The sequence below is a fragment of the Protopterus annectens genome, chromosome 5.part0 (assembly GCF_019279795.1).
Source record: "Protopterus annectens isolate FY-2018-M chromosome 5.part0, PAN1.0, whole genome shotgun sequence".
NCBI classification, from domain to species: domain Eukaryota; kingdom Metazoa; phylum Chordata; order Ceratodontiformes; family Protopteridae; genus Protopterus; species Protopterus annectens.
Genome location: NC_056735.1, coordinates 453,376,691 through 453,401,913, shown reverse-complemented (window position 1 = coordinate 453,401,913; position 25,223 = coordinate 453,376,691). Strand labels below are relative to the sequence as shown.

Here is a 25,223-nt window from a genome sequence, read left to right as displayed (position 1 = left end):
TCCATTTACATATCCATAGACTTCGGTCTACACCTCAGACTTAATATATGAGGGTAGATGGCAGGTGACACATATATATATATATTCTTTATTTAACAATGTAATTTATATTGGGAATTTAATCTTATGATTTATTATTTATCGATTAACATGTTCAGGTATTTCATTTATTTATTTACATGTGGGTATTTATTTGGTTCATTGTACAACATATTTATCCAATGAATCATTCAATGAATTATATGTACATTTATTTATTCAATTTTTTCACATGTTTTTTCAATTATGGTTACTTTATAAGTCACTTCATACAATGCGTACACTTTTTATCAGTATACACATATATAAATCTATATAGAAATATACATTATATATGTGATTATAAACACACACATACACATTGTATCAATATTACCATAACACATAGATTAGTACTGTTTTTTATGTAATCTTATGACATTACTAACGATTCAAGTCTTTTACTGAGTCGTCTCTTTAAGGAGGTTATGATTAATTATGCAATTTTTGATTCAATTGAACAATGAAAGCAATTAAAGCGGTTATTTAAGGACTAGAATTTTGTTGTAGCATTGTTCTGAAGAAGTCCGAGTAGTCGGACGAAACCTAGGTCGACGCATTTTGTTACTTGTTCGTAAGATTAAAGACATCTTTTAAACTACAGCATCTTGGAGCGTTTATTGACCTTTAGCAACTTTTCGTTACTGTGGATTTTTGGTGTTTTTTGCATTTCAACACACCGGCTGGGTATTGTGCCATTCATCCTCTAGTTTTTTGTGTCAGTGTATTTGGTTCCCGGTGCAGTTCAATGTGCTTTGGTCATCGGTTTCCTAGGTGTAGTGTAAACTCTAGGCCTGAGAAATACGGCATTTTTGGTTTGAAATGAAGTCATCGGTTTAATATGAAAATCAGAAGGCCTGAATACACCCTCAGAAGCTGGTGCCTACACAGCGGCTCTGGACCCATCCAAGGTAGAGACATCCACAGGTTCCATAGTCGAAGCATCTCGCGGCATACCAGACTCCGAATGGGTCTCAGTAGAGGCCTGAGAATCTGTACAAGCGGGTATCAGGGGCTGCGAAAGCGCGTCACTGAGTACTGGCAGACTGGCGACTAGCTTAACAGTAGCATCGTCGGCAGTTTTGGACCTATGCGGCCTGTCTCTGTCTTTACCCTTAAGTTTTTTCGGAAGATCAGTCATCGGCTGGCTTATCGAAGCCATTTCGGAATACAGAGATCGAGAGCCAAAGAATTTAGTGACAAAAATAGCCCGACGATGAATAGTTCGGGCGTTGAACAAGGCACAAAACCAACAGCGAGGGACGTCGTGGTCTGGGCCTAAACAGGTGATGCAGTAAGAATGAAAATCTCTGTGAGGTATTTGCTTTCCGCAGGCAAGACAACTATTAATTTTTTCTGACATTGGTTAGAGCAAGGAAAAAGGATCCCCAACAGGGTACTTATCTTTTTGAAGACTTCAGGTCAGAAACTCGAAAAACAAAAATTTCAGGAGTCGGCCGACCGGCACTTGCAAACTGCTTTTGCTTCGGGCACCGCACGGCAAGAAAGACTGAAGTAATGGCATCGATTGCATGTGTTTTATACCCCTGATGACCTGACGTCATGGAAGAAGCGACAGCATCCGACGCAGAAATCCCAAGACTCTGGTATTCAGGCCGACAGAGGGCTACCTGCAGGAAAATAACCCAAATGTGATGACCGCAACAGTGAAACACAAAGAACATCTTCTAGTTAACTTATGAGTCCTGTGATCACTTGCCTAGCTCTTATATTCCCAACTGTGCTAATATCAACTCGACAGCGCACAAAGCTCAGGATATCAACGCTTCCTGAAAAAGTTTGAAGTCAGATGATATCAATGTTGACAAAGAGAGAGTTGATATTAAGCCTAGCTCTGAACTGCTGACCTTGGACAATGGAAATACCACTTGATGCAGGGTCTGAAGTTCAGATCTTCAACCCCAATGGTTAGAAAGCCAACACTTCCAAAGTTGGCATAGATGCTGACAACACTGGCGCTGAGCACAACCTTGTTGGGCCAATCTCCATCTCAGAGACCAAAGCATCACCACTGAGGTAATCAAATCCAACTGCAAAGTCAACGATGATGGGAGTTAAGCTGAAAGTCTTTTGCCCACACATCAAGACTACAACTAATGCCAATAAATATGCTAACAATGATACAGAATGGTTAGACTCTGGCCTCCTCAGACCCAGCACTGAGATGTGAGCCAGTGAGGAATACCAGAATGATTTACCTGAATTGGATATATACATGAATTAAGTTCATCTTTCGTGGTATCAGAAAGGGACGAAGCAAAAGACATTTCTTGATGGTTGTTCAAAGTGACTCCCATTCATCTTTCACAGTTGATCTCAGAAAACAGCACTGACTAGCATCTGAATTACTTTGTTGAAGCTCGTCTTGAACTTAAAATTTTGCACACCTCAGAATCATTCAAAGTTATAATTTCAATAGTAAAAAATATATATTAAGAATTCCTGTTAATATCTAGACTATTAAAGGACATACACCAGCAGCAGAATAAGTCAAAGTTATCTTCTTTTTCAGTCCTGGGCTCTTTAGGTAGAGGATGGTTAGGGGATGTCCTAAAATCATGAGCCTTATGGTTCTTGGTACTTAGGAGAATCATCTCTAACAACCACAGATTGGTCATTAAAATATGCAGAAGTTGACTCAGAGACAACAGTAGATAATGAAGCTACATCAGGACTGTTTCACTCTGAATTATTTTAATGTGATCTTTCCATCTATGCTAGATATAAATGCTTCCCAAGTATCACATGCAGCAAAAAAAAAAAAAAATTTAAAAAAGAAAAGCAAAATAAAACAGTATTCACCTAAGGAATAAAAATGCAGTGCTTGGGGGGATTAAGCACCCATATTTAAATTTTTAAAAAGTGTTGCTCTCCTTTTCAAATAAACAATTTTAACAGCAGGAAAATAAACATCAATGACTGTAACTGCTTAAAAAACACTATGACCAATAAAAATAACACAAAAGTAGAGCAATTAGAACTGCAGAACACTAAGAGTGAGGTGAGAACAAATGCCAAGTACTCCTCTCAATTCCATCTCTCAAAAGGTAGTAAGCAACTAAGAAGGTATTGAGATTTGGCTATGATGGCAAGGTGAGCTTTGAAATCTCAGGATCTACCACCAGCAGCTGCTGAAGTCATGCAAAAACTCAAAACACAACAACACTGGTGAGAACCCTGCTTCAATAAGATTATCACACAGGTACATGAGGTTACCAGACATTAATCCACAGTCATCTTTCAGTATCAAAAGAGACACTTTTGTATGAGTGCAAAAAGGAAATCCTGACAGTGTGAGTACTGAAAAAGAACTGGAAAAAATGGCAAGGAACATAAAGCTTAACCCAAGCAGTGCAGATGATACTGATGTAGACCACAAATTACATGGACCCAGCAAACAGTAGTACCCCCAAAATTTTTAAGAACTGGACAAAGGAAGAGACATAATCCAATCAATCAAGTTTTGAATTTTACTCTAAATATCATCTTTGAGGTGCTGAGTAGTGTCAACTTAAAAGCAATGACAACTCAAAAACATCTAATGTACCTAATATGTTGAAAAGTATCCACCAAACAAAGAATAGGAAAAACAGCAACTAGGTCTTACCTCTTAAAAGAAGGTCAACTTCTTTCAGTGTGCAGTCGATATTGATCTGGATCTGTCTGTTTAAGCCCCGGAGTCGAGTCATCTCCTCTGGCTATTAAGACACATTTTCTTTTTTTAATTTAGTGCACATGAAAATTTTATTATAAATAAGTTCAAGTGCTTTACCAGTCATCTAATCACATTAGACAATGAAGAGTGAGCCAAACTTGATCTTAGCCAAAAGGTTGAGACCTTGTTACTGGCTAACCATTTCTGTATCTATGCAATGCAATCTATTTTACAGCCTATTGATTAAAAACTAAAAATATATATTTGACTGTGGTACCATTGTTTCAACAATATCAACTTATGAATATTTTACATCGTACAAAGATGAAATGCCTTTTTACAATTTTTAATGTTCACTGGGAATCTGTCCCTTTAAAGACTGTTAATTATACAATTATCTCCTTAATTTGCAATCATTTACTAATATTTATAAGGGTCATTTTCCATTGGTTTACTTGTTCTGATGAAGTCACTTGTTATCACTGTGGGATGAATGCACTAAACTACATTTTATTTATTCATTTATTAAACTGTGACCTGTGCCTTATTGGCTGTGTTATCTGCGCTACTCTTGTGCAGTGAATGGCTGGTTCTTAACCATTTCTGTACATACAGAAGAATTCCAAAACAGCATGATAAATACTTACTGTAAAACATAACATTTACACACTAGGTACATCATTAAGCTACCACTAAAGAATTAAGAATACGAATTACTCTGTTTATGGATATCAGATCATATATTAACTTAGAAAAGTAAAATTTGTTTGAGGATACTGACCATAACTGTAGATGTCTGAATAGTAAGATAATTTATTGTGGGACATTTATCATATAAATGGGATAAAGCCACAAGTGGGCATCAGTCTTCCAGGCAGCTATACATATAAATACGGACACCCATAAAAAAGTACAAGGTTACTTCTGGCTCTGATGCCATAAGCAGGAAACCTACCAGTAAAGGACATGTTAACCTATACCATCTCCAGTTTGTTTTGGTGCTGATACACAAGCAGTGAAATATGATACCACTGCATGCTTTTTCACTAACCTGAAGGCCTAAACTACATATGATACAATGTACAGAAACATTCCAAGTAGAAAATCAGTAATTGCGCACACTTGGCAACTGAACGTGCAAAGTAAAAATCATATTCTTAAGACTAAGTACCCTCAAAACATAGGGGCTTAACGTTCTACACACACAGATGTGTTCTTGGTAGGTATTGAAAGGCCTAAGGAAGTAGGATGCGAGTTAATCATGTAACAATGATACTACTAATAAAATATCACTAGTTATGGTCAGTACATGACATAACTATACTATGCTCATCGTTAAGGATCACTGTTGCAGGATATTCAACGGATGAATGGGACATAGGTAAATAAGCCATAAAATGACCTGTAAAATTGCAAAGGCAGAAACATGCCTTACTCCTGACTATTTATCTCATTTGGAATATTCAGCGAAATTACGAATAGATGTCCATGCAGAAGCCTTACAAATAACTCTAAGATAAAACAATTCTAGCAGCTGTCAAAGCAGAATGTGATGTAGCCTGCCAGCCAGGGCTTCATTACCTAAATTCCTTAAAATAAACACGTGGTCTGATTTAATTACAGTTGCACATTAGTCATACATGCATATCTATAGTGTGCTAAATTCTTTCCCTTTTTCACAGTCTTTGAGAAGATGACAAGTAACTCCTGGACAAACTGACTGAGTGACAACCAAGAAGCCACCTCATGCATGAAATAAAGATTTATGTATCTTTTGTAACACAATTAGTCCCATTAGGCTACTGGACTGTTTTCAGGAAGACCTGAGGAGATATTTATATTACCAGGGGGAAATATGGCCAGGACATCTGAGAATTTGCACTTTCTTTTTTTGCAAATGTTTTGGGATATTTTACATCTACTTGAGTTATCACCATCTTGAGCAGATAGGACCCACGGTTTAACATCTCATCTGAAGGATGACACTCAGGAGGGCAGCATCCTTCTAATACTGCACTGCAAGGTCAACAATCCAATCACCTGGTGTCGGAATGGAACTGAGAGCCTTCTAGTTTTGCAGCATCAAAGGCAAGTGTGCTAACTGTTGTGCCACTGACACCGTTCAATGCAAGGAAGGCTGAAATCCATTTGCATGGGTGCTCTGAAGCAATTATGCTTTATGCTGAACATGTTAAGATACTAGATGGATACAAATGTAACCCTAAAATACAGTAGAGAGTCAATTATCTGAAAGATGATTATCAGAAATATTAATTATAAGAACCACCCTTCCAAAGTTTTTGAGTAGGACAAATCAAAGTCTGAATTTGTAAACATTGTACGTACTTGCTTGAGCATGTTTTTGAGCTTGTAGCCAGCTCTAGTGTGAAAAATATTTATTGTCCATTGCAATTGCTGAATGGTTGAAAAGTATATTCCTGCATGCAGAAAAAGACAAGATTTTAGATGCTTTTTATCTGTTTCAATTATATGTTTGATTATCCAAACTACCCCAGGTCACAATTTGTTCAGATAATAGAGAATCTACTGTACTCCTAAGAGATATCAATTCACATAAGATCCCCTTTATCCTATTAGCAAACACAAAACATTAGCAAATATGAACTACAATGCAAAAATCATTGTCATTTAAGAGATAAAAAAGGCACTAAAATTATGACCACTATCAACAGTATTTCACTATGGGATAACAGCAGAGGAGAAGCGCAGCTTATTCTCTTAGTTGAACCAAATGTTATTCAGTCACTGGGTTAGGGGACAGGCTGGCCTTGGTTGAAATGAGTGGCTCACACTCTGCAGCCCCCTGCACATCACCATGATCACTTTCATTACTCAGCCCTTCTCTCCTCGGACTTCTGGAACTGTACACCTACATCCTGAATACAGCCCCAAGTGCCCCAACCATGTTTTTTTTTTTTAGTTGGTGTGACGATTTTGGAGAGGTGGGCAAAGGCTGCCAGCCTAGTCAAATATAATTTGATATATAATTCTGGCATTTGTAAATAAATGTAAAATACAGGCATGTTTTCTTGATGTTAAATGTAAAATACAGGCAATGTTTCTTGAGTGTAAAGAATAATGTGAAATGTAGAACTTCAAAATATGTGACAACATTGCACTCTACTGGCCCAGTGAAGCATGTTGTGATCCCTTCATATTAGAAATCAGCTCCAGTGTGGCTGGATGAAGGTTTCATGCCCATTGTTTTAAGGCTAAAGTTTATGACCAGAATTTACATTTGGAAGGTGCTTTATTGCTCTAGTTTCTGTTAGAATATACATGTGAAAGGCTTTATATTGTTGTAAGTTTCTGAGGAGGTGTTAGATTGCTAAATAATGCAGTTTGTAGCCTGAGAACTCAGACCAGGTGTTAAGACGATGCAATATGAATACTGGGAAAACCTAAGTGTCAAAAATGATGTAATTTTGGGAGGGCCTTAGAGACTTGTTTGTTAGTAATGTTTAAATACTCTTTCTCACAAGAGACTTGAAGCATTTTGACTTTGGATATTCAACTTACCAGCACTCTGCCTTATGCTCACATATACATTTTAGCACTGTGATTTCTTGTAGGAATAGTTAAAGCTAGTAAAGATTAATTAGGTATTTTTCTTTGAAATCAGACCTGTCCTACTGTATTATTTTAAGTTTCTGTGGGATCTCTGAACTCTTAGATATCTCTGTGGTGTAGTAGTTTTGTCTTGTGTTTTAATGATTTATTATTAAATATTTATAAAACCTTCTACCTGTGGCTGCTTTGTGTAGAGATAAGCTCTAGTGTACATTGCATATTTGTAGAGGTTATTGTAACAGGCCACTCTAAAGTAAGCCTTGACTGTTGGTCGTACTACCATTGGATAACAATATTGCACAGTAATAATTGGACACCCTTTTAAGGGCCTTTGAGTAGCTGATATTTATTAGCTGGTGGTGGCAGTATTTACTACCGTACAGCCTGGGTAAAGGGGCACAGCTGGAGAACCTGTGCCAGCCTTTTTCCCAGGATGGTCTGTATGGTTGTATAACCTCTTCTCAAAGTGTGTAGGTGTGGTGTGTCAGCTACCTGGGCAGGGACATGAAGCACTGGTTGGACAGAGAGGGTACTAGAGGTTAGCTTGCCAGCTAGGCTGAGATCTGAACCCTATAGCTGTGCCAGTGGGGAGTCTTATTGGGGACCTGGAGAGCAAGGGAGCAACCAGCCCCAGACTGACTGTGATCTCTGTGTGCACTTAAGAGAAATTGTACGTTACTGTGTGTATTAGTTATCTTTTCCTCTTCTGTGAAACGACCTCCCTGGTGTTAGTGGTGAGGATTGAGGCTCCTTGATTGCTGGGCCAGGGCACGGTCGTCACAAGTGTTTGGCAGTGATGGAATCTACTTCACATACTAATTGGCTTGTAGTGGTATGGGGTAGGGTGAATTCCTGTAGCTTATGTACAGTGATCTCTAAAAGTGTTTTGTACTTTAAAACAGCCACGCAGTGTATACTCAGAGTTCAGATTACAATTGTTTTATTTCTTTTGTTAGCTTAGTGTTAGTCAGGGTGAGCAGGCAGTATGTCAGCATAAGAGTATGGAAAGCTGACAAGGAGCCAGCTGGCGGAGATGTGCCAGGCTAGGGGACTGGTGCGTGGAAACCTGACTAAAGCAGACCTGATTGCAGCCTTGGTTACAGCTGCATCAGAAAACAGCAGCCTGGAGGACAATCAGACTGACAGTGGAGATACAATATCCTTGGAGAATGGACAGCTCAACCTTTCTGCAGTGGACTTAAAAATCCAGCTGGAGCTAAAGAGACTTGAGTTGGAGGCCAGGTGTATGGAACTAGAAGCAGCCGAGAAAATGAGGAGTCTACAAGCTGAGGAAAATGAATGACAGAGAAGGCATGAGAGGGAAATGCTGACTCTTCGCCAGAGTCATGGAGGTAATGAGGAAGGGAGTAACCGGACCCCAGAAGCACAAAAGATCAGTAAATTTCTTCCACAGTTTAAAGAAGGGGATAATTTTGATAGCTTCATTCATATGTTTGAGTAGGTATGTAAACAGTATGAAGTTGACCAAGGGCTCTGGGTACAGTTCCTGACCCCCTTACTCCATGGTAATGCTGTAACTTCTTTAGCAAAAATGCATGACACTGACTATTTTGATTATACTGCTGTAAAAAGACATTTATTAAAATGTTTTAAGCTAACACCTGAAATGTACAGGAAAAAGTTTTGTGAGCATGGACGCAAGGCAGATGAAAATGTATGCGAATGTGTTGTTGAACTGAGCACTTATTTTCATAGCTGGGTGAGTGGATGTCACATCACCACTTTTGAAGGGCTGGCAGACCTGTTGGTAAGGGTACAAGCCCTTAGCACTTTGCCTGAGGACATCAGGATCTGGTTAGCTGATAAATAGTGTGCTACTTCAGAGGAGTTGGGGAAGAAAGGAGACCTATACCTAGCAAGCAGGGCAGCCCTGCACAGGAAGGGACCCCCAGTTCTGTTCATGGGTCTAAAGGAACCCATGATGAGGCAGCACAAACTGCCCCAACAGAATCCACCAGTAGCAGGGGAAGCCACTAGTCCAGGTACACGTCCAGGAGCTAGGGTTAAATGTTTTGAATGCAACCGGTGGGGCCATGTGGCATACAGGTGTCCAGGGAGGCAAGGTCGGGAACCAAAGGTGAGGGAGCCAGTAAGTGGTAAAGACAAAATGCCAGCAGTGGGTTGTCTTGAGACAACAGGGGTATGGAACTACCATCCTGCAGATGTGCTGAGAGGGAAGGATTTGGATGAGGCAGTACTATGCACTTATGCAGTTACATGCAATAAGGCTAGGAGACACGCATGTTGGTCTGGTAGCCTGGGGGAGACCCAGACAGACTGCATAGTTGCAGCCAGGACTGGTGAGGTGGTTACTTCAGAGAGTGAGCTATGCTGTAGCAGTGAGACTGAATGTGAGCCACAGCTGCTTGTGGGTAATGATGTTCCCTTGGACAGGGTAACTGCAAAGGTAGAGGTGAGTAGTAGTACCCAGGCTGACAGTGAGGCACCGCTGTCAGAGGATGCCAGACTTCCTGTGGAAGGGGAGCTGGGAAGGGTTACAAGGAGAGACTTGAAACAGGCTTAGCTCTCAAACCCTACACTGCAAGGCCTGAGGCAGGTAGCTAGGGAGGCAACTGATTCTCAAGGGAAGGGGGAATCTGTATACTAGAACAAAGGGTTGCTGTACAGAGAGTGGACTCCTGAGGGAGGGCTGGAAGGTGAGAGAGTACAGCAGTTGGTAGTGCCTAGAGCTTATCATCTGGCGCTTCTAGCCATAGCCCATGATATTCCCTTTGCAGGTCATATGGGCATAAAACGTACAAAGAGACGTATTATGCAAAACTTCTATTGGCCTGGAATATCCAAAGATGTAACCGGGTACTGCAGGACCAGTGAGCACTGTCAAAAGGTAGGCAAGGCAGGAGACAAGGTGAGAGCTCCTTTGATGCATTTGCCTGTGACTGAGGAGCCATTTCAGATGGTAGCTATGGATATTGTGTGCCCTCCAAGTTCCACAGGGAAAAGTATATCCTAGTGATTGTAGATTATGCTACACGATACCCTAAGGCAGTGGCTTTGTCCTCAATTGAGGCAGAGAAGGTGGCAAATGCTTTGCTAGAGATTTTCAGCAGGGTAGGTTTCCCAAAGGGAATACTGTCTGACAGAGGTGCCAATTTTATGTCAGACCTGCTGGCTTGTCTGTGGAAGTCCTGTGGGGTGAAGCATATGAAGACCACCCCCTACCATTCCCAGACTAATGGTCTTGTTGAGAGGTTAAACTCTACAATCAAGTCCATGCTACGGGCATTTGCAGATCAGTTTAAGAGGGAGTGGGACAAATATTTGCCCCATCTGTTTGCTTACAGAGAGGTTCCCCAGGAATCCACAGGTTTTTCACCCTTTGAGTTGCTGTATGGGCATAGGGTGAGGGGACCTCTAGATTTAATTCGAGATGAGTGGGAAGATGAGTGTGAGTCTCACAAGGAGTCTGTTGCGGCATATGTCCTGAAACTCAGGACAAGGATCAGGGAACTCATGGGCCTGGCCCAGGAGAACCTGGCAGAAGTCTAACAGAAAAAGGTGTGGTATGACAGGAATGCTCGAGCTAGAGAGTATGCTGTAGGGCAGCAGGTGATAGTTCTCATTCCTGTCAGACACAACAAGCTGCAAGCAGCTTGGGAGGGACCCTACAAGGTGGTAAGAAAGGTAAGCGATGTTAACTACAAGTACTAGGCAGATGGCAGGGGCACAAATTGTACCATGTTAACATGATGAATCCTTACCATGATATGGAGGCCCTTGTGCTGAGCATTTACAATGGATTGCAGGAGGAGTCTGAGGGAGATGTGGGGACTGATCTCCTCAGTGAGGCTCGGGCTGACACCTCGGTGGAAGGGGTAGCAATGTCCCAGCGGCTATCTCATACCCAGGTTTGAAAAGTCGGAGCAGTGTTGCAAGAGTCTGGGGGCATGTTCACTGGGAAACCAGGGAGCACCCACCTGGTACAGCACCAGGTGGATACAGGACCCCAAAGGCCTATCAGGCAGGCCCCTATAGGGTGCCTGAGAGAGTCAAACAGACTCTGAGGGAAGAGGCACAGGGGATGTTGAAACTAGGGGTGATTCAGGAGTCGAACAGTCCCTGGGCCTCCCCAGCGGTACTGGTGCCACAGAAGGATGGCAGCACCAGGTTCTGTGTGGATTACGGGAAATTAAATAGTCACACAGAGTCAGATGCCTACCCCATGCCTAGGAAAGATGAGGCCCTAGAGCAACTGGGTGGGGCTAAGTATCTTACAAACATTGATCTTACCAAGGGTTACTGGCAGGTGCCCTTGATGCCCAGTGCTACAGAGAAGTCAGCCTTTGTGACTCCTTTTGGCTTATATGAGTTCACAAAGATGCCCTTTGGGATGAAGAATGCCCCAGTGACTTTCCAGAGGCTGGTAGATCATATCTTAGCAGGAGGGTTTGCCCCTTGCTTACATGGATGATATTGCTATCTACAGCCAATCCTGGCAAGAGCACCTTCAGGATGTCAGGGAGGTGCTGGGCAGACTACAGAGGGCAGGGTTGACCATTAAGCTGAGTAAATGTGAGGTGGGTATTGCAGAGGTCTCCTACCTAGGACATAGAGTGGGGAGAGGTAAAATAAGGCCAGAACCTGCCAAAGTGGAAGCTATTCAGGCATGGCCTGCACCTGTTACCAAAAAGCAGGTGAGGGCATTCTTAGGGACAGCAGGGTACTACAGAAAGTTTGTTCCCAATTATAGTACCATAGCTGCTCCCCTTACAGACATGAAAAGGAAGAGCAGGCCAGGTAAGGTAGTGTGGACCCCAGCATGTGAGCAGGCATTTCAGAAGCTTAAGGAAGCTTTGGGAGGACCACCTGTGTTAGCCAGTCCAGACTACAGCAAAGACTTTGTTAAGCAGGTGGATGCTTCAAACTATGGGGTGGGGGCTGTACTTAGCCAGATTTCTTCAGAGGGAGAAGAGCACTCAGTGGTTTATCTCAGTCGTAGGCTCGAACCCAGGGAGGAATGCTATGCAGCGGTAGAAAAGGAATGTCTAGCCATAGTGTGTGCACTACAAAAACATCAGCCTTATCTGTATGGAAGAAAATTCACTGTGATGACAGATCACAACCCTCTAACATGGTTAAACAGAGCCAGTCAGCAAAATGCTGGGGTTGCAAGCATATGATCATGCAGCACCGCAGTGGGAGTAGCAATGCCAATGCAGATGGGCTCTCAAGACAGGAAATGGGGTGAGGTACACCGAGATAGACCTGACACTCTCAAGCGATGTTTCTCAAGGGGCACTTGAAAAACTTGCTTGAGTTCCCCGGGGGGGGGGGGGTGTGACGATTGGGGAGAGATGGGCAAAGGTTGCCAGCCTAGTCAAATAGAATTTGATATATAATTCTGGCATTTGTAAATAAATGTAAAATACAGGCATGTTTTCCTGATAATAAATGTAAAATACGGGCATGTTTCTTGAGTGTAAAGAATACTGTGAAATGTGGAACTGCAAAATATGTGACATTGCACTCTACTGGCCCAGTGAAGCATGCTGTGATCCTTTCATATTAGAATTCGGCTCCAGTGCGGCTGGATGAACGTTTCATGCCCATTGTTTTAAGGCTAAAGTTTATGACTAGAATTTACATGTGGAAGGTGCTTTATTGCTCTAGTTTCTGTTAGAATATACATGTGAAATGCCTTGTATTGCTGTAAGTTTCTGAGGAGGTGTTAGATTGCTAAATAATGCAGTTTGTGGCCTGAGAACTCAGACCAGGTGTTAAGATGATGCAATATGAATACTGGGAAAACCTAAGTGTCAAAAAGGATGCAATTTTGGGAGGGCCTTAGAGACATGTTTGTTAGTAATGTTTAAATACTATTTCTCACAAGAGACTTGAAGCATTCTGACTTTGGATATCCAACCTACAAGCACTCTGCCTTATGCTCACATGTAAGTTTTAGCACTGTGATTTCTTGTAGGAATAGTTAAAGCTAGTAAAGATTAATTAGGTACTTTTCTTTGAAATCAGACCTGTCCTACTGTAGTATTTTAAGTTTCTGTGTTTCTGTCTGATCTCTGAACTCTTACATATCTCTGTGGTGTAGCAGTTTTGTCTTGTCTTTTAATTATTTATTATTAAATATTTTTAAAACCTTCTACCTGTGGCTGATTTGTGTAGAGATAAGCTCTAGAGTACATTGCATATTTACAGAGGTTATTGTAATAGGCCACTCTAAAGTAAGCCTTGACTGTTAGTCATACTACCATTGGATAATAATATTGCACAGTAATAATTGGACACCCTTTTAAGGGCCTTTGAGTAGTTGATATTTATTAGCTGGTGGTGGCAGTAATTACTACCGTATAGCCTGGGTAAAGGGGCACAGCTGAAGAACCTGTGCCTGTGCCAGCCTTTTTCCTAGGAGGGTCTGTGTGGTTGTATAACCTCTTCTCAAAGTGTGTATGTGGTGTGTGTCAGCTACCTGGGCAGGGGCACGAAGCTCTGGTTGGACAGAGAGGGTACTGGAGGTTAGCTTGCCAGCTAGGCTGAGATCTGGACCCTATAGCTTGTGCCAGTGGGGAGTCTTATTGGGGACCTGGAGATCAAGGGAGCAACCAGCCCAGACTGACTGTGATCTCTGTGTGCACTTAAGGGAAATTGTACTTTACTGTGTGTATTAGTTATCCTTTCCTCTTCTATGACACGACCTCCCTGGTTTTAGTGGTGAGGATTGAGGCTCCTTGATTGCTGGGCCAGGGCACGGTCATCACAGCTGGTATTAAACGGAATGAGCACACCACTAACGAATGCATAATTCATTAACAGAAGGCTTCTCCCATAATTCCTCAAGATTAAACTGCTTCTGTGCAAAATGCACTGTGGTATTAGCATAACAAAACAACTGATCACATCCACAGTAGGAGAAAAACATAAAACGCAACAGAAAAGAGCATTTTTTCAAGGTGCAGGCATGTCTTCAAGCATCCCCCTATATATTCATATTAACCAAGATCAGAATGATTCCAAGAGCCAAAATCACCTCAAAGTACTTTTTTTCATTCTACTCTCTCTCTCTGTCTCTTAATGCGATCCTACTCCACAGACTTCAACTACCACAGTTAATTACAGCAAAATACTAAAGTCAAAAATAAACAGTCAAACACAACCAAACAAAAGATGCATGGGCTCAGCAACAAATCTCAAGGACTCCTCTAATGAGAACATAAGGGAAAACCTTAGGAGTCTGACAAAAGTCACAGTGAACATCAACCAAAGTCTTCATGTGGTTGTGGTTATTAATGTTTGCTGTGAGTGAATGTATGTCTATGGCAAATACAAAACAAGTAACATGACACTGAGTTGCACTTTCTACATTTCAGTAAACTCATCTGCAATGCAGACATTTTTAATGCATATGGAGGTAGCCAAACTGGATCAGGTACAGAGAAGTACATCTCACAAAGGGGAGGAGTACAACAGCAAAGGTTCACAACACACTTATAAAGTCAATTGACTAGCATCACACTCCTACAGCAGAAGTGTCAAAACATAATCACAAATGAAAATTATGGTCCCAGAAATGGGTACCAGCCTAATGACTACTGGAAACACATTTGTGTCCTGCTGACTCATATGTTGAACATTTCCAGAAGGTATCAGCCAAGGAGTTCCAATGAGTCCCCTTCAGAAGCTCGAGTTTGCACAAAGTTGAAATTCATATGGTCGAGACCATATATCGACTTTCCAAAATCTAAAAAGTACACAATGAGGAACCTTGTTTGCAGACAGAAACGCCTCCGAGTCAAAAAGCTTCTTAACGCTTTTATTTTGAACAAACCAAAAGAGCGTTTTCGCCACAGACTTTCCAAAATCTCATAGCTTTGAATGGAGATTGCGGTACAGTGAGGATCTGGGAATTTACCCTTTTCCCCGCTGTAGTGCGATCTTGGAGCTGGTATATATAATATGCAGGGTATGTGGCAGGTGTAGGGGGGGCTCCGTTCGAATTTTTGGAAAGTCAATCACATGGACTCGACCATATGAAGTTCATGTTTCTGAATGTGATCCGTTCTTAATACTTTGTAGACAATGAATTATGTTATCATTCCAGCAAAAAACTGCTTCAGTTAAAGTTCTTGCAGGCTACAGACTCAAAGATGTTAAATGAACGATGCTGAAGAAAACAAACATCAATAAAGCCACCATTTAGCCTTTCTTTACTGTGACAAGTAAAATACACACATACAATGAAGAAAGTCCAATTGTGTAAGAACGTACCATAACAGTAGATGTCCAAGTAGATCACTGTTGGTGTACTGGTTATATATAGACCACATCCTAATCAAGGATACCATATATCCAGTCTGCATACCAAAGCTAGGGTGTTCTCCTCTCATGTTGTAAATCCAACGTATGACAAGCACAAGAATCTGAAGCGGTACCATAAGGGTGTGTATATCCTCAGGATTTCCTGCCTCAGTCTAGAAAAGAAGAGAGCAAAAAAGAGAAAGGAAATGAAGATATGATAACTAGAAGAGAGGGAAATGCAATATCAAATCCACTTGGCCAGAAGGGGAGCAAAATATAAGAAAAAAGGGGGGGAAGGCACTAAGTTCTTGCATGACTGTACTATGTCCTTCCTTGATCGCTGTTGTAGTACTGACTGTGTATGGGAAGATTCCCAAAAATTTACAGTGTGTGTGGGAGGAGGCTTGAGTAGTGGAAATGGAATGCAGAATTCCTTGAAGGATACATCTGGCAAAGTCAGTCAAGGTCCTAGAGAAAGCATCAATTTTATAGTGCTCAGTAAAGGTGTGAATGGAAGTCCAAGTGCAATCTTCTAAAATGGATTTTGGTACCAAATCCTAAAAACAGCACTAGAAGAAGCTAAAACTATGGTACAATGGGCTTTTACCTGGCCTGGAAGAAAATTTCCATGAAAGGAATAGAAAATAAAATAGCCCGGAAATCCACCAAGAGATCGTTTGTTTGCAATTGTGCAATTCTGCCTTTTAACCTAAAAGGAAACATAGCTGATCACATTTCCTCTTCAATTTAGCTTTGTCAAGATAAAATGTGAGTTGTCTATAAACATCTAATGAATGCAAAATTCTTTCTCCCTTACTTTGTGGACTGAAAAGAAGTCAGATAAATTCACAAACTGGTACACAGACATTTTGTTGACAACTTTTGGCATAAAAGAATGGTTAGTCCTAAGGGATATCCTATCCTTGTGAAAAAAAATGAGAATAGGAGGATAAGCCATAAGGGCTTGTTACTCAATATTCTAGTTTGCTAAAGTAATGGCTAGAAGCATGACTGTCTTCCAAGAACAAAAACTTTAGAGAACAGGAGGAGTTAGGTCCAAAAGGAGTCAACATTCCAAAACTTAATTCAGGTCCCGAGGAGGAGGAACAGATTTTCTGGTGGCCTGAAGTGCAAGATGTCTAAACTGTTTGACCTCAAAATGTGCAGAAAGAAGCGGATCCAAAAGTAAGCAGGCTGAGATGGCTAACAAATGTGCTTTAATGGAGGAATATACCAGTCCTCAATTGAGCAGCTTACACAAATATAAGACAATAGTAGGAATACTCATATCACAGGTAAACTTATTTTTTCTTTTGGCACCAAACAGAACATCTCTTCCATTTATTAAGAACTATAGGACATATTCATAAAACTGCTGCCTGAATGGTATCAGAATTCTGTCATTCAAACTGTTAAACTTAGGGTTTGTAAGTTTGGGTGAATGAGACAGCTTTGCAAGCAAGTCCATCTTGTGGAGAAACTTGTTGCAATTTGCCTTTGCCAGGTGGAACAGAAAGAAGAACCAATGTTGTCGGGGCCAAAAGATTATCATTAACAGCATCTTTCAGTTGCCCTTCTTGATTTTGAAAAATGCCTTTGGAATCACAAGAAAAAGATGAGCATAAAGGAAGTTCCCTTTGCATTTGATTGTCATGCCATCAGTTTTCTAAGCCTCTGGGCATGGAACTCTAGAGTAAAACAGTCTGAGCTGCCTGTCCTGCGAGGAGGGAAACAGATCTATTTAGGGAGTTCCCCATTGATGAACAATATACAAAAGACCTCCCTGTTCAACATCCATTTATGAGGGTCTTAGCTGGATTTGCTGCCAAGTCTGCCACTATATTCAACAATGAGGGAATGAAAAACTGTTTGAAGAAAGATGTTCTTGTTGAATAGCTATCACCACGCTATCACTGCAAGTCTGCACACATAACAGTGTGTGATTGGTACTGTCTGTGTGGATTCAGAGGGTTCCTGGATACCAGAGGTGATGCAGAGAATGAAGGACCAGAATCAGGATTTTCATTCCTTTGATGTATACATTTTTTCCTGTCCTGGCCTTTCCTGACAAAACACTCTGAACTTCTAAGTTCAATGAACATGCACCCCCATATCCCTTCTGAAGCATCTGTGGAAACTTCTTGGCAAAGGGGAGGAACCAGAAAAAGGCTTGCCAGGACTGAGATACATCTGGCTGATCCACCACAGAAATTCCCTGTTCATTAAGGGTAAGAGATGGATATGGAGGTTGGGGGGTATAAGTGCCGTGTCTAAACACACTTGAGATACCACTGACTCTTACTCACGATTCCTTTTTGGAATCTGTTTCCCTGAAGTGGAAGTAAATCCTGAATGTTTATGGCTGATAAAGTTTGCAGATGATTGCAAGCTGGGGGTTATCACTGACTCTCCAACAGACACTAGCATTCTACAAAAAGGCCAATCTCTGACTAACAAATGGTGCCAAAATCATGATCTTGAACTCAATGTTACGAAATGCATAATTGTACCCTTTGAAAAGTCAACCGTCCTAGCTAAATACCATGTTGACAATATGCCCCTAGAGTCGACCAAGTGGTCAGTGATCTGGCTATGCATGTAGACAGCAGCCTTACCGTCAACCATCACATGGCCACAGTGATGAGGAAATCCTTTTATGTTGCGCAAAAGGCATGTCATCTAGGTCTAAAGAGGTCATTACCCCACTGTTCTCCATCCTTATTAGACCAATCAGAGTACAATGCTCCCTTTGGTATGTTCTCTTACGGACAGAGGTAGCTTATAAATGCCTGGCCTTCAATGTCCTATTTGGACACAGGACATCATTATTCTTTCAGGAAACCTTGGGTAGGCTTAGAAAGGCCCCCCAGGTCATTAGCCTAGTAACAATCCATGAATTTACGAATCTAGTCTGGCAGTACCATTTGTACCAGTGAAGCCGTATACCCCAGTGCTTTCATACCTCCCTTGCTGAGGTCAATTCTAGTGGATGGAGAGAAGTAATCAGAAAGTATATCTTGCCCTAAGGAGGAAATGCCAACATGGAGAGTGTGTGTTTGGGATGGCCACCTAGAAATAACAGATCCTGAGATGGAAGAACAGACTTTTTCATGTTTATTGTTAAGTCTAGGCAAAGAAAAAGTTCCATGGTGAATTTGAGATGCAGAAGCTTGCCTCTTAAAGAAGCCCAGAGGAAAATATGTCTAGACAGGGGTAGACATGTATACCCTTGTTGCCTACAGAAAACTATGACCCGGACTAAGTATTTGGTGAATACCTTGGAGCTACACTTCTTAGTGGAAAAATGAAAGTAAAAGGAATGTTCATCTGCAAACATGCAACAGAAAATGGCACAGGCCATATGGCTAACAGACCAAAGAGAAAATGAAGTCTCACTATTTGGGCCGGTAGGAAGAAAGTGCTGAGGATTTTGTACATGTACATCCCTTATGTACTGTAGATCAGTTTGTTTGATGTACCTTTAAGACACATACTTGTCAGTGGGCACGTGCAAGCAAGAGTGCCATTTTGAGTGAGCAGCCAGAGTGAAAGCATGTATGCGTGTAGTAGTCAGTCAGTTAGTTCATTTAAGTTTAATGTTCAAGTCCTCCATCCAGATGTGTTTGTGTGTAATAAACTACTTAAATGAACACCCAAGCCTCACTGTCTTATTTGAATATGTACGATGAGCAACATGGTGTCAGAAAGGGATCCAAAGTCAAAACCATAATGGAGGAATACACACAAGTGGATAATCCGAAGCTCAAACAAGTCAGAAGCTAATTTTCAGGTACTAAAACTCACTTAAATGATTTTTATACACAACAAATATAAAACAAAGCATTAAAAATGCTCAAAACACATTTCTAATTAAACAAAATTTTTGAAACTGCGACATATTGATAAAATATTCAAAATACTTACAAAAACGCTCACAATAACTTCCAAATCACATAAAATGTGTAAGAAAAGGAAAATGACCATATTTTTTCACAATGTACTACTTTCTTTGCATTAACTACGGCTATTCGAAGTGTGCAGTATTACAGTACCATTATTTCGCAAAGTACAGTTATTTCAAAGAGATTACTGTGCATATGAATATTATTATGCATACCTGGTGTGTGTGAATGTTCACACATTTACAAGCACCAAGTTTGTACTGTGTTTCAATATTTGTTGGCATAGCAGAAGGATTTTACAGACTACTTCACTTTTTTTATTTTTATTTATTTATTTATTTAACATTTGTTGACCGTGAATGTCCGACTAGGTTCCACAGTGCCTGTTTTCAGCGGAAGCCCGGGGAGAAATGCTCACTTGTGTTTGATAATAATGTTGCAGAAAACTGGAAGGTGTTTGAGCAAGATTACAATAATTTTCATACAGGCTGCTTTTTCTGACAAATGCGCACATACAAAAGCATTTATTCTGCTTAATTTAGCTGGGTCAGAAGCCACTGAAAGAGAACGTTCATTTGTATATGCACCTGCTGTGTTTGCAGGGGAGGGGGAAGACCACCGTATTGTGGCACCTGCTGAAATGCGGGAAGACCCAGAGTGCTTAAAATGTAAATTTAGAGAAATGTGCATCCCCTAAATTAATATTACAATGGAAAGGCACTTGTTTTACACAAGCGATCAAAAGCCTGGTGAACCTTTTGCAGCATATATAACAGACGTGAGAAATAAGGCTAAAATGTGCAGATTTGGTGATCTAAGAGATGAGTTGATAAAAAGGACAGGCTTGTGTGTGGTGTTAATAATGATGCAGTGAGAAAGCTTTTTTTTCCAAGACAGTGGTTTAACTTTGAACAAGGCCACAGAGATTTGTCAGATATACGAGGTCACAGAAAAGCACACGAATATGCTTAAAAATAAGAAAAGTACGCAAACAGCTTCTTCCAGTGCTAATGTTGATAATATGCAGCACAAGGTTAAAAGACACAGTCCTACAGGCAGGACCACACCCTGGGCCTTCCTAGCAAAACCCGTGGTTGCTATGAAACCCACAGCAGCTACAGTAAGACCCATGGCACACTCAGTAAAGCACAGGGGTGACTGCAAAAAGTACAGGTGTGTACACTTGCCATAAATGTAGATGTTTGAGTGTACTCACTGTTGCAGTCATTACACTTGTGTTATCTGCCTACAGGTAGCTCTCAGTCAGCCCGAATACCAGAGTCTTAGGATTTCTGCGTCAGATGCTGTCGCTTCTTCCATGACGTCAGGTCATCAGGGGTACAAAACAGGCAGCTGATGCCATTAACATCAGTTTTTCTTGCCCCAAAAGTCAGGAGCCCCCAAATAGGAAGCTAGTATATGGTGGGGAACACCACCAGTAAAAAGTAAATACCAATGCCATTAGGAATGGCCATAGAAAGGAGAGGTAGAAAGATAAAGAAAGTCAGGGGGCTGGAAGGAGGGAAAAGTACAGTTTTGTACCTACCATAAATGTAGATGTTCGAGTGTTCACCCTGCTGCAGTCATCACACTTGGGTTATCCTGCCATCAGGCAGTCCCGCAGTTGGCCCGAATTCCAAAGTCTTGGTCCGGCGTCGGTTGCTGTCGCTTCTTCCCTGACGTCAGTGCGTCAGGGGTATATAAGAGGCATCCAACGCCATTTTCTTCAGTTTTTCTTGCCCCAGATGTCAGGTGCCCCCAATAGGTAGGCAAAATATATATATATATATATATATATATATATATATATATATATATATATATATATATATATATATATATATAGCTATATAAAAATAAAACAATACCCTTAGGCACAAGCAAATACACCACAGAGGTAGTATAGGATATAGTGGTATAGATAAGTTCAGCTAGCTCAGAGGGGATGGAGGGAGGGTAACCTGGACTGCAGCAGGGTGAACATGCGAACATCTACATTTATGGTAGGTACAAAACTGTACTATGTTCATCGTGTTACCCTGCTGCAGTCATCACACTTGGGTTGAATCCCAAAGCTAAGGATGGGAGGTGGAGTCAAACAGGGTTAGAAGAAGCTAGTAGGCCCTGCAAAACTGCAGTGGCAAAACCAGCTCTAGTCTTAGAGTATAGAGGTAAGTGATAGTGTTTGGTGAAGGTGTGCACTGAACTCCAACTTGCAGCTTCCAGCATATCCTTGGTTGGCACTCCCCTGAGAAAGGCTGTTGATGTAGCTGTAGCCCTGGTGGAGTGGGACCTAATGTTAGCAGGTACCGGTTTCCCATGATGTGTGTAGCAGAAACGTATGCAATGCCCTATCCATTTGGAAATGGTCTGTTTTGAGATAGCTTTTCCTTGTGATCCTGTAACATAGGCTACAAAGAGCTGGTCAGTTTTTCTGAAAGCCTTAGTTTTATCCAAGTAGTAACGTAATTGCCTGTGAATGTCCAAAGAGTGCAGGAGTCTTTCTCCTTTGTTCTGGGGATTTGGGAAGAAGGTGGGCAAGTGAATGGTTTGGTTTAGGGCCACACTGGATACCACCTTTGGCATAAAGGAAGGGTTAGTTCATAGAAAGACTCTGTCTTGATGAAAAATGAGGAAAGGTTCCACTGCCATTAGTGCCTGTAGCTCAGACTCTTCTAGCTGAGGTTATTGCTAGTAGTAGGGCAGTTTTCCATGAAAGAAATTTTAAATCAGTTGAAAAAGCTGGTTCAAAGGATGGCAGTGTAAGCTTTTCCAGAACAAAGTTGAGATCGCAAGTAGGTGTTTGAGCTCTCTTTGGCGGTCTTAAGTTCTTAGCCCCTCTGAGGTACTGTCTTAGGAGTGGATGTGAGAATAAAGGAGGATCCATGCTGTAATGAGCTGAAATTGCTGAGGCGTGGATCTTAATAGATGAAAAGGAAAGTCCTTTGTGTAACATCTCAGTTAAATATTGTAGAATCTGAGGAATGTTCAGCTCCAGGGGATTTTGGCCTTTAGCCTGGTTCCAGGCGCAAAATCTTTTCCATTTGTCTGAATAGGTTTTCCTGGTGCTGGGCCTCCTGGCCTCCAGAATGACATCCATAACAGCTTTGGATAAAGGTGTTGGCTGGTTGTTTAGGTAATTTGCCATGCAGCCAGGTTTAAAGTCTTGAGCTGGCTGTGTAGAATCTGATTGTCTCGCTGGGTGAGCAGGTGAGGAATTTGTGGCAAAATCCATGGTGGGCCGTGGGCCATGTTCCTTAAAATTGGGTACCAATGCTGGCGTGGCTAGTCTGGTGCAACGAGTATCATTTGTGGCCTCTCTAATCTGACTTTCAGCAGTACCTTTGCTAGAAGAGGCAGTGGAGGGAAGGCATACACTGTTAATGTTTTCCAACTGAATGAGAGGGCGTCCACTTTCCAAGCTAGTGGATGGAAGGTCCTTGTGCAAAATTTGGTGGTTGTGGGGGCTTGCAAACAGATCTATGTCTGGGCGTCCCCATTTTTGAGCTATCATTGCAAATACTTGTGGATCTAGTTTCCATTCGTGTGGATCCATGATGTTTCTGCTTAGGTCGTCTGCCAATGTGTTTTTCTTTCCTGGCAGGAATTGTGCTTGTAATTGAACCTGGTAAGACAGTGCAGTGTTCCACAAGATCATTGTTTGCCTGCATAGAGGGTAGGAATGTGTGCCCCCTTGCTTGTTTATGTACCACATTACTGTGGTATTGTCCGTCTTTATTATTAGTTGTCCTGGGTGTAGAAGGTCCTTGAAAGCTGTTAGGGCATTTTGTACTGCTAGCATTTCTTTTTGATTGATATGCAGATGCCTCTGATCTGTAGTCCATTTGCCCTGCCATGTGTGCTCCCCAGGCATAGTCCGATGCATCTGTTGTCATAGTTTGCCTGGCTGTGGGTAAGGTGAACGGCTGACCCTTGTTGAGGTGACATGCTTGTGCCCACCATAGAAACTCCTGTTGAAGGCAGGGAATGAGTGGTATCATTGTTTCCAAGCTGTGGCTGTGCTGAGTCCATACACTTGTCAGGTACCATTGTAATTTCCTCATATGCAGTTTTGCAAATGGTATTAGCAGTATGCAAGATGCCATGAATCCCAAGGCCTGCAGAATTTTTCTTGCAGGGAGTTGGGTCTTTGTTGCCATTATTTTGAAATATTGAATCAGCTGTCATTGCTTGTCTGGCGTGAGATAAGCCATCTGGGCCGTTGTATTCAAGCTGGCACCCAGGAATATTATGTTTTGTGAGGGCACTACTTTTGATTTCTTTTTGTTTACTGTGTACCCTAGGCAACTTAGAAGGTGTTTGACAAATGCCAGATGCTTTAAAAGAATGTCCTTGCTTTCTGCTTGAATAAGGCAGTCGTCCAGGTATGGGTATATTTGAATTCCTCTTTGCCTGCAGTATGCAATTACTGGTGCCAGGCATTTTGTGAAGACCCTGGGCGCAGTAGATAAGCCAAAGGGCAGTGCAGAGAATTGATAATGCGTTGAACCTGCAATGAAGCGGAGGTATCTTCTACAATTTTGTCTGATAGGGACATGCAGGTATGCCTCCTTGAGGTCCAAAGTGACTAGACAAGCATTCTTGCCCAGCATGGGAAGAAGCTGCTGTAGTGTTAGCATCTTGAATTTTGGTACTTGCAGATAGGTGTTCAGAATTGAAAGATCCAGAATGGGTCTCCATGCCTTGTCCTTTCTTGGGACTAGGAAGAGTCTTGAGTAAAATACTTGTCCTTGCTCCTGTGAAGGTACCTGTTGAATGGCTCTCATGTTCATGAGAGCTGCAATTTGTTTTTGTGCCTCTGCCCATTGATTTGGTGGCAGGTTTGGCATTCCTTTGATCCTTGGTAAGGTATGAAAGTGGAATCTGTATCCTTGAGAGACAATGTTTAGAACCCATTTGTCTTTTGTGATGATGTGCCAGTTGTCTGCAAAAAATGCTAGTTTTCCTCCCAAGGGAGTTGCCAGGAGAGATTTGCTTGGTAGTTTGAGGATAGAGTCATTGTGTCTGTCTTCTGCTAGCTTGGGGCCTGTCTTCTCCTCCTTTCTGGGTAGCAGTACCCCATTGGCGAGTTTTGTAAGGGCCCTGTGACTGACCTCTGCCCCTGGGCGTCTGTATTTGCCCCTCTGTGATCTGTCAGAAGCTGGAAAGGACCAGTTTTTTGTTGGCCAATTTCTGCTGAAACGAGGGGGTTGTACCTGCAAAAAATCCTTGACCGTTTGCATAGACTTTGCCTTATCCTCCATTTTCTTTAAAACCTCTTCTGCTTTGACACCAAATAGTACATCCTGCTGTAAAGGTGCATCCAATAATTTTGCTTTAACATGATCAGGAAGGGTTTGTTCTTTTAACCAAGCATGTCTACGTATGATAGAGCCAGTAACAGCTGCTCTACAAGAAGCTTCCAATGAATCAAATCCGCATTGTAAAGTATGTTTGCCCATCTGTTCAGCTGCATGCAACAGATCCTGCATTTCCTTGAATTCAGACTGTTCAGAATGTGTGCTCATTTTTTGTTTTAACGGAGACATTAGGAATTGCTAATATTTCAACATGAGAAACTGGCAATTTAATGCTCTCTTAGCCAGAGTTGCTGAGGTGTATATTTTCTTTCCCCATCTATCTAGGGCTCTGGAATCTCTTTCAGAGGGCACAGGATTTTTAGC

The 25,223-nt window shown here is 41.5% G+C and overlaps 1 protein-coding gene across 5 annotated transcripts in view; it reads right to left on the bottom strand.

The window, feature by feature from the left end:
• The window catches only part of TAB3 (TGF-beta activated kinase 1 (MAP3K7) binding protein 3), a 1,373,830-nt gene that overhangs the window by 224,017 nt on the left and 1,124,590 nt on the right, over nucleotides 1–25,223 (bottom strand). For 3 of the 5 annotated variants that reach the window (XM_044072385.1, XM_044072387.1, XM_044072389.1), the window contains exon 4: nucleotides 3,707–3,797. The exons of the other annotated variants lie outside the window; for them this stretch is intronic. In XM_044072385.1, the coding sequence (XP_043928320.1) occupies nucleotides 3,707–3,797 (91 nt within the window). The remainder of the gene's footprint in view (nucleotides 1–3,706; nucleotides 3,798–25,223) is intronic. 5 annotated transcript variants of the gene reach the window in all.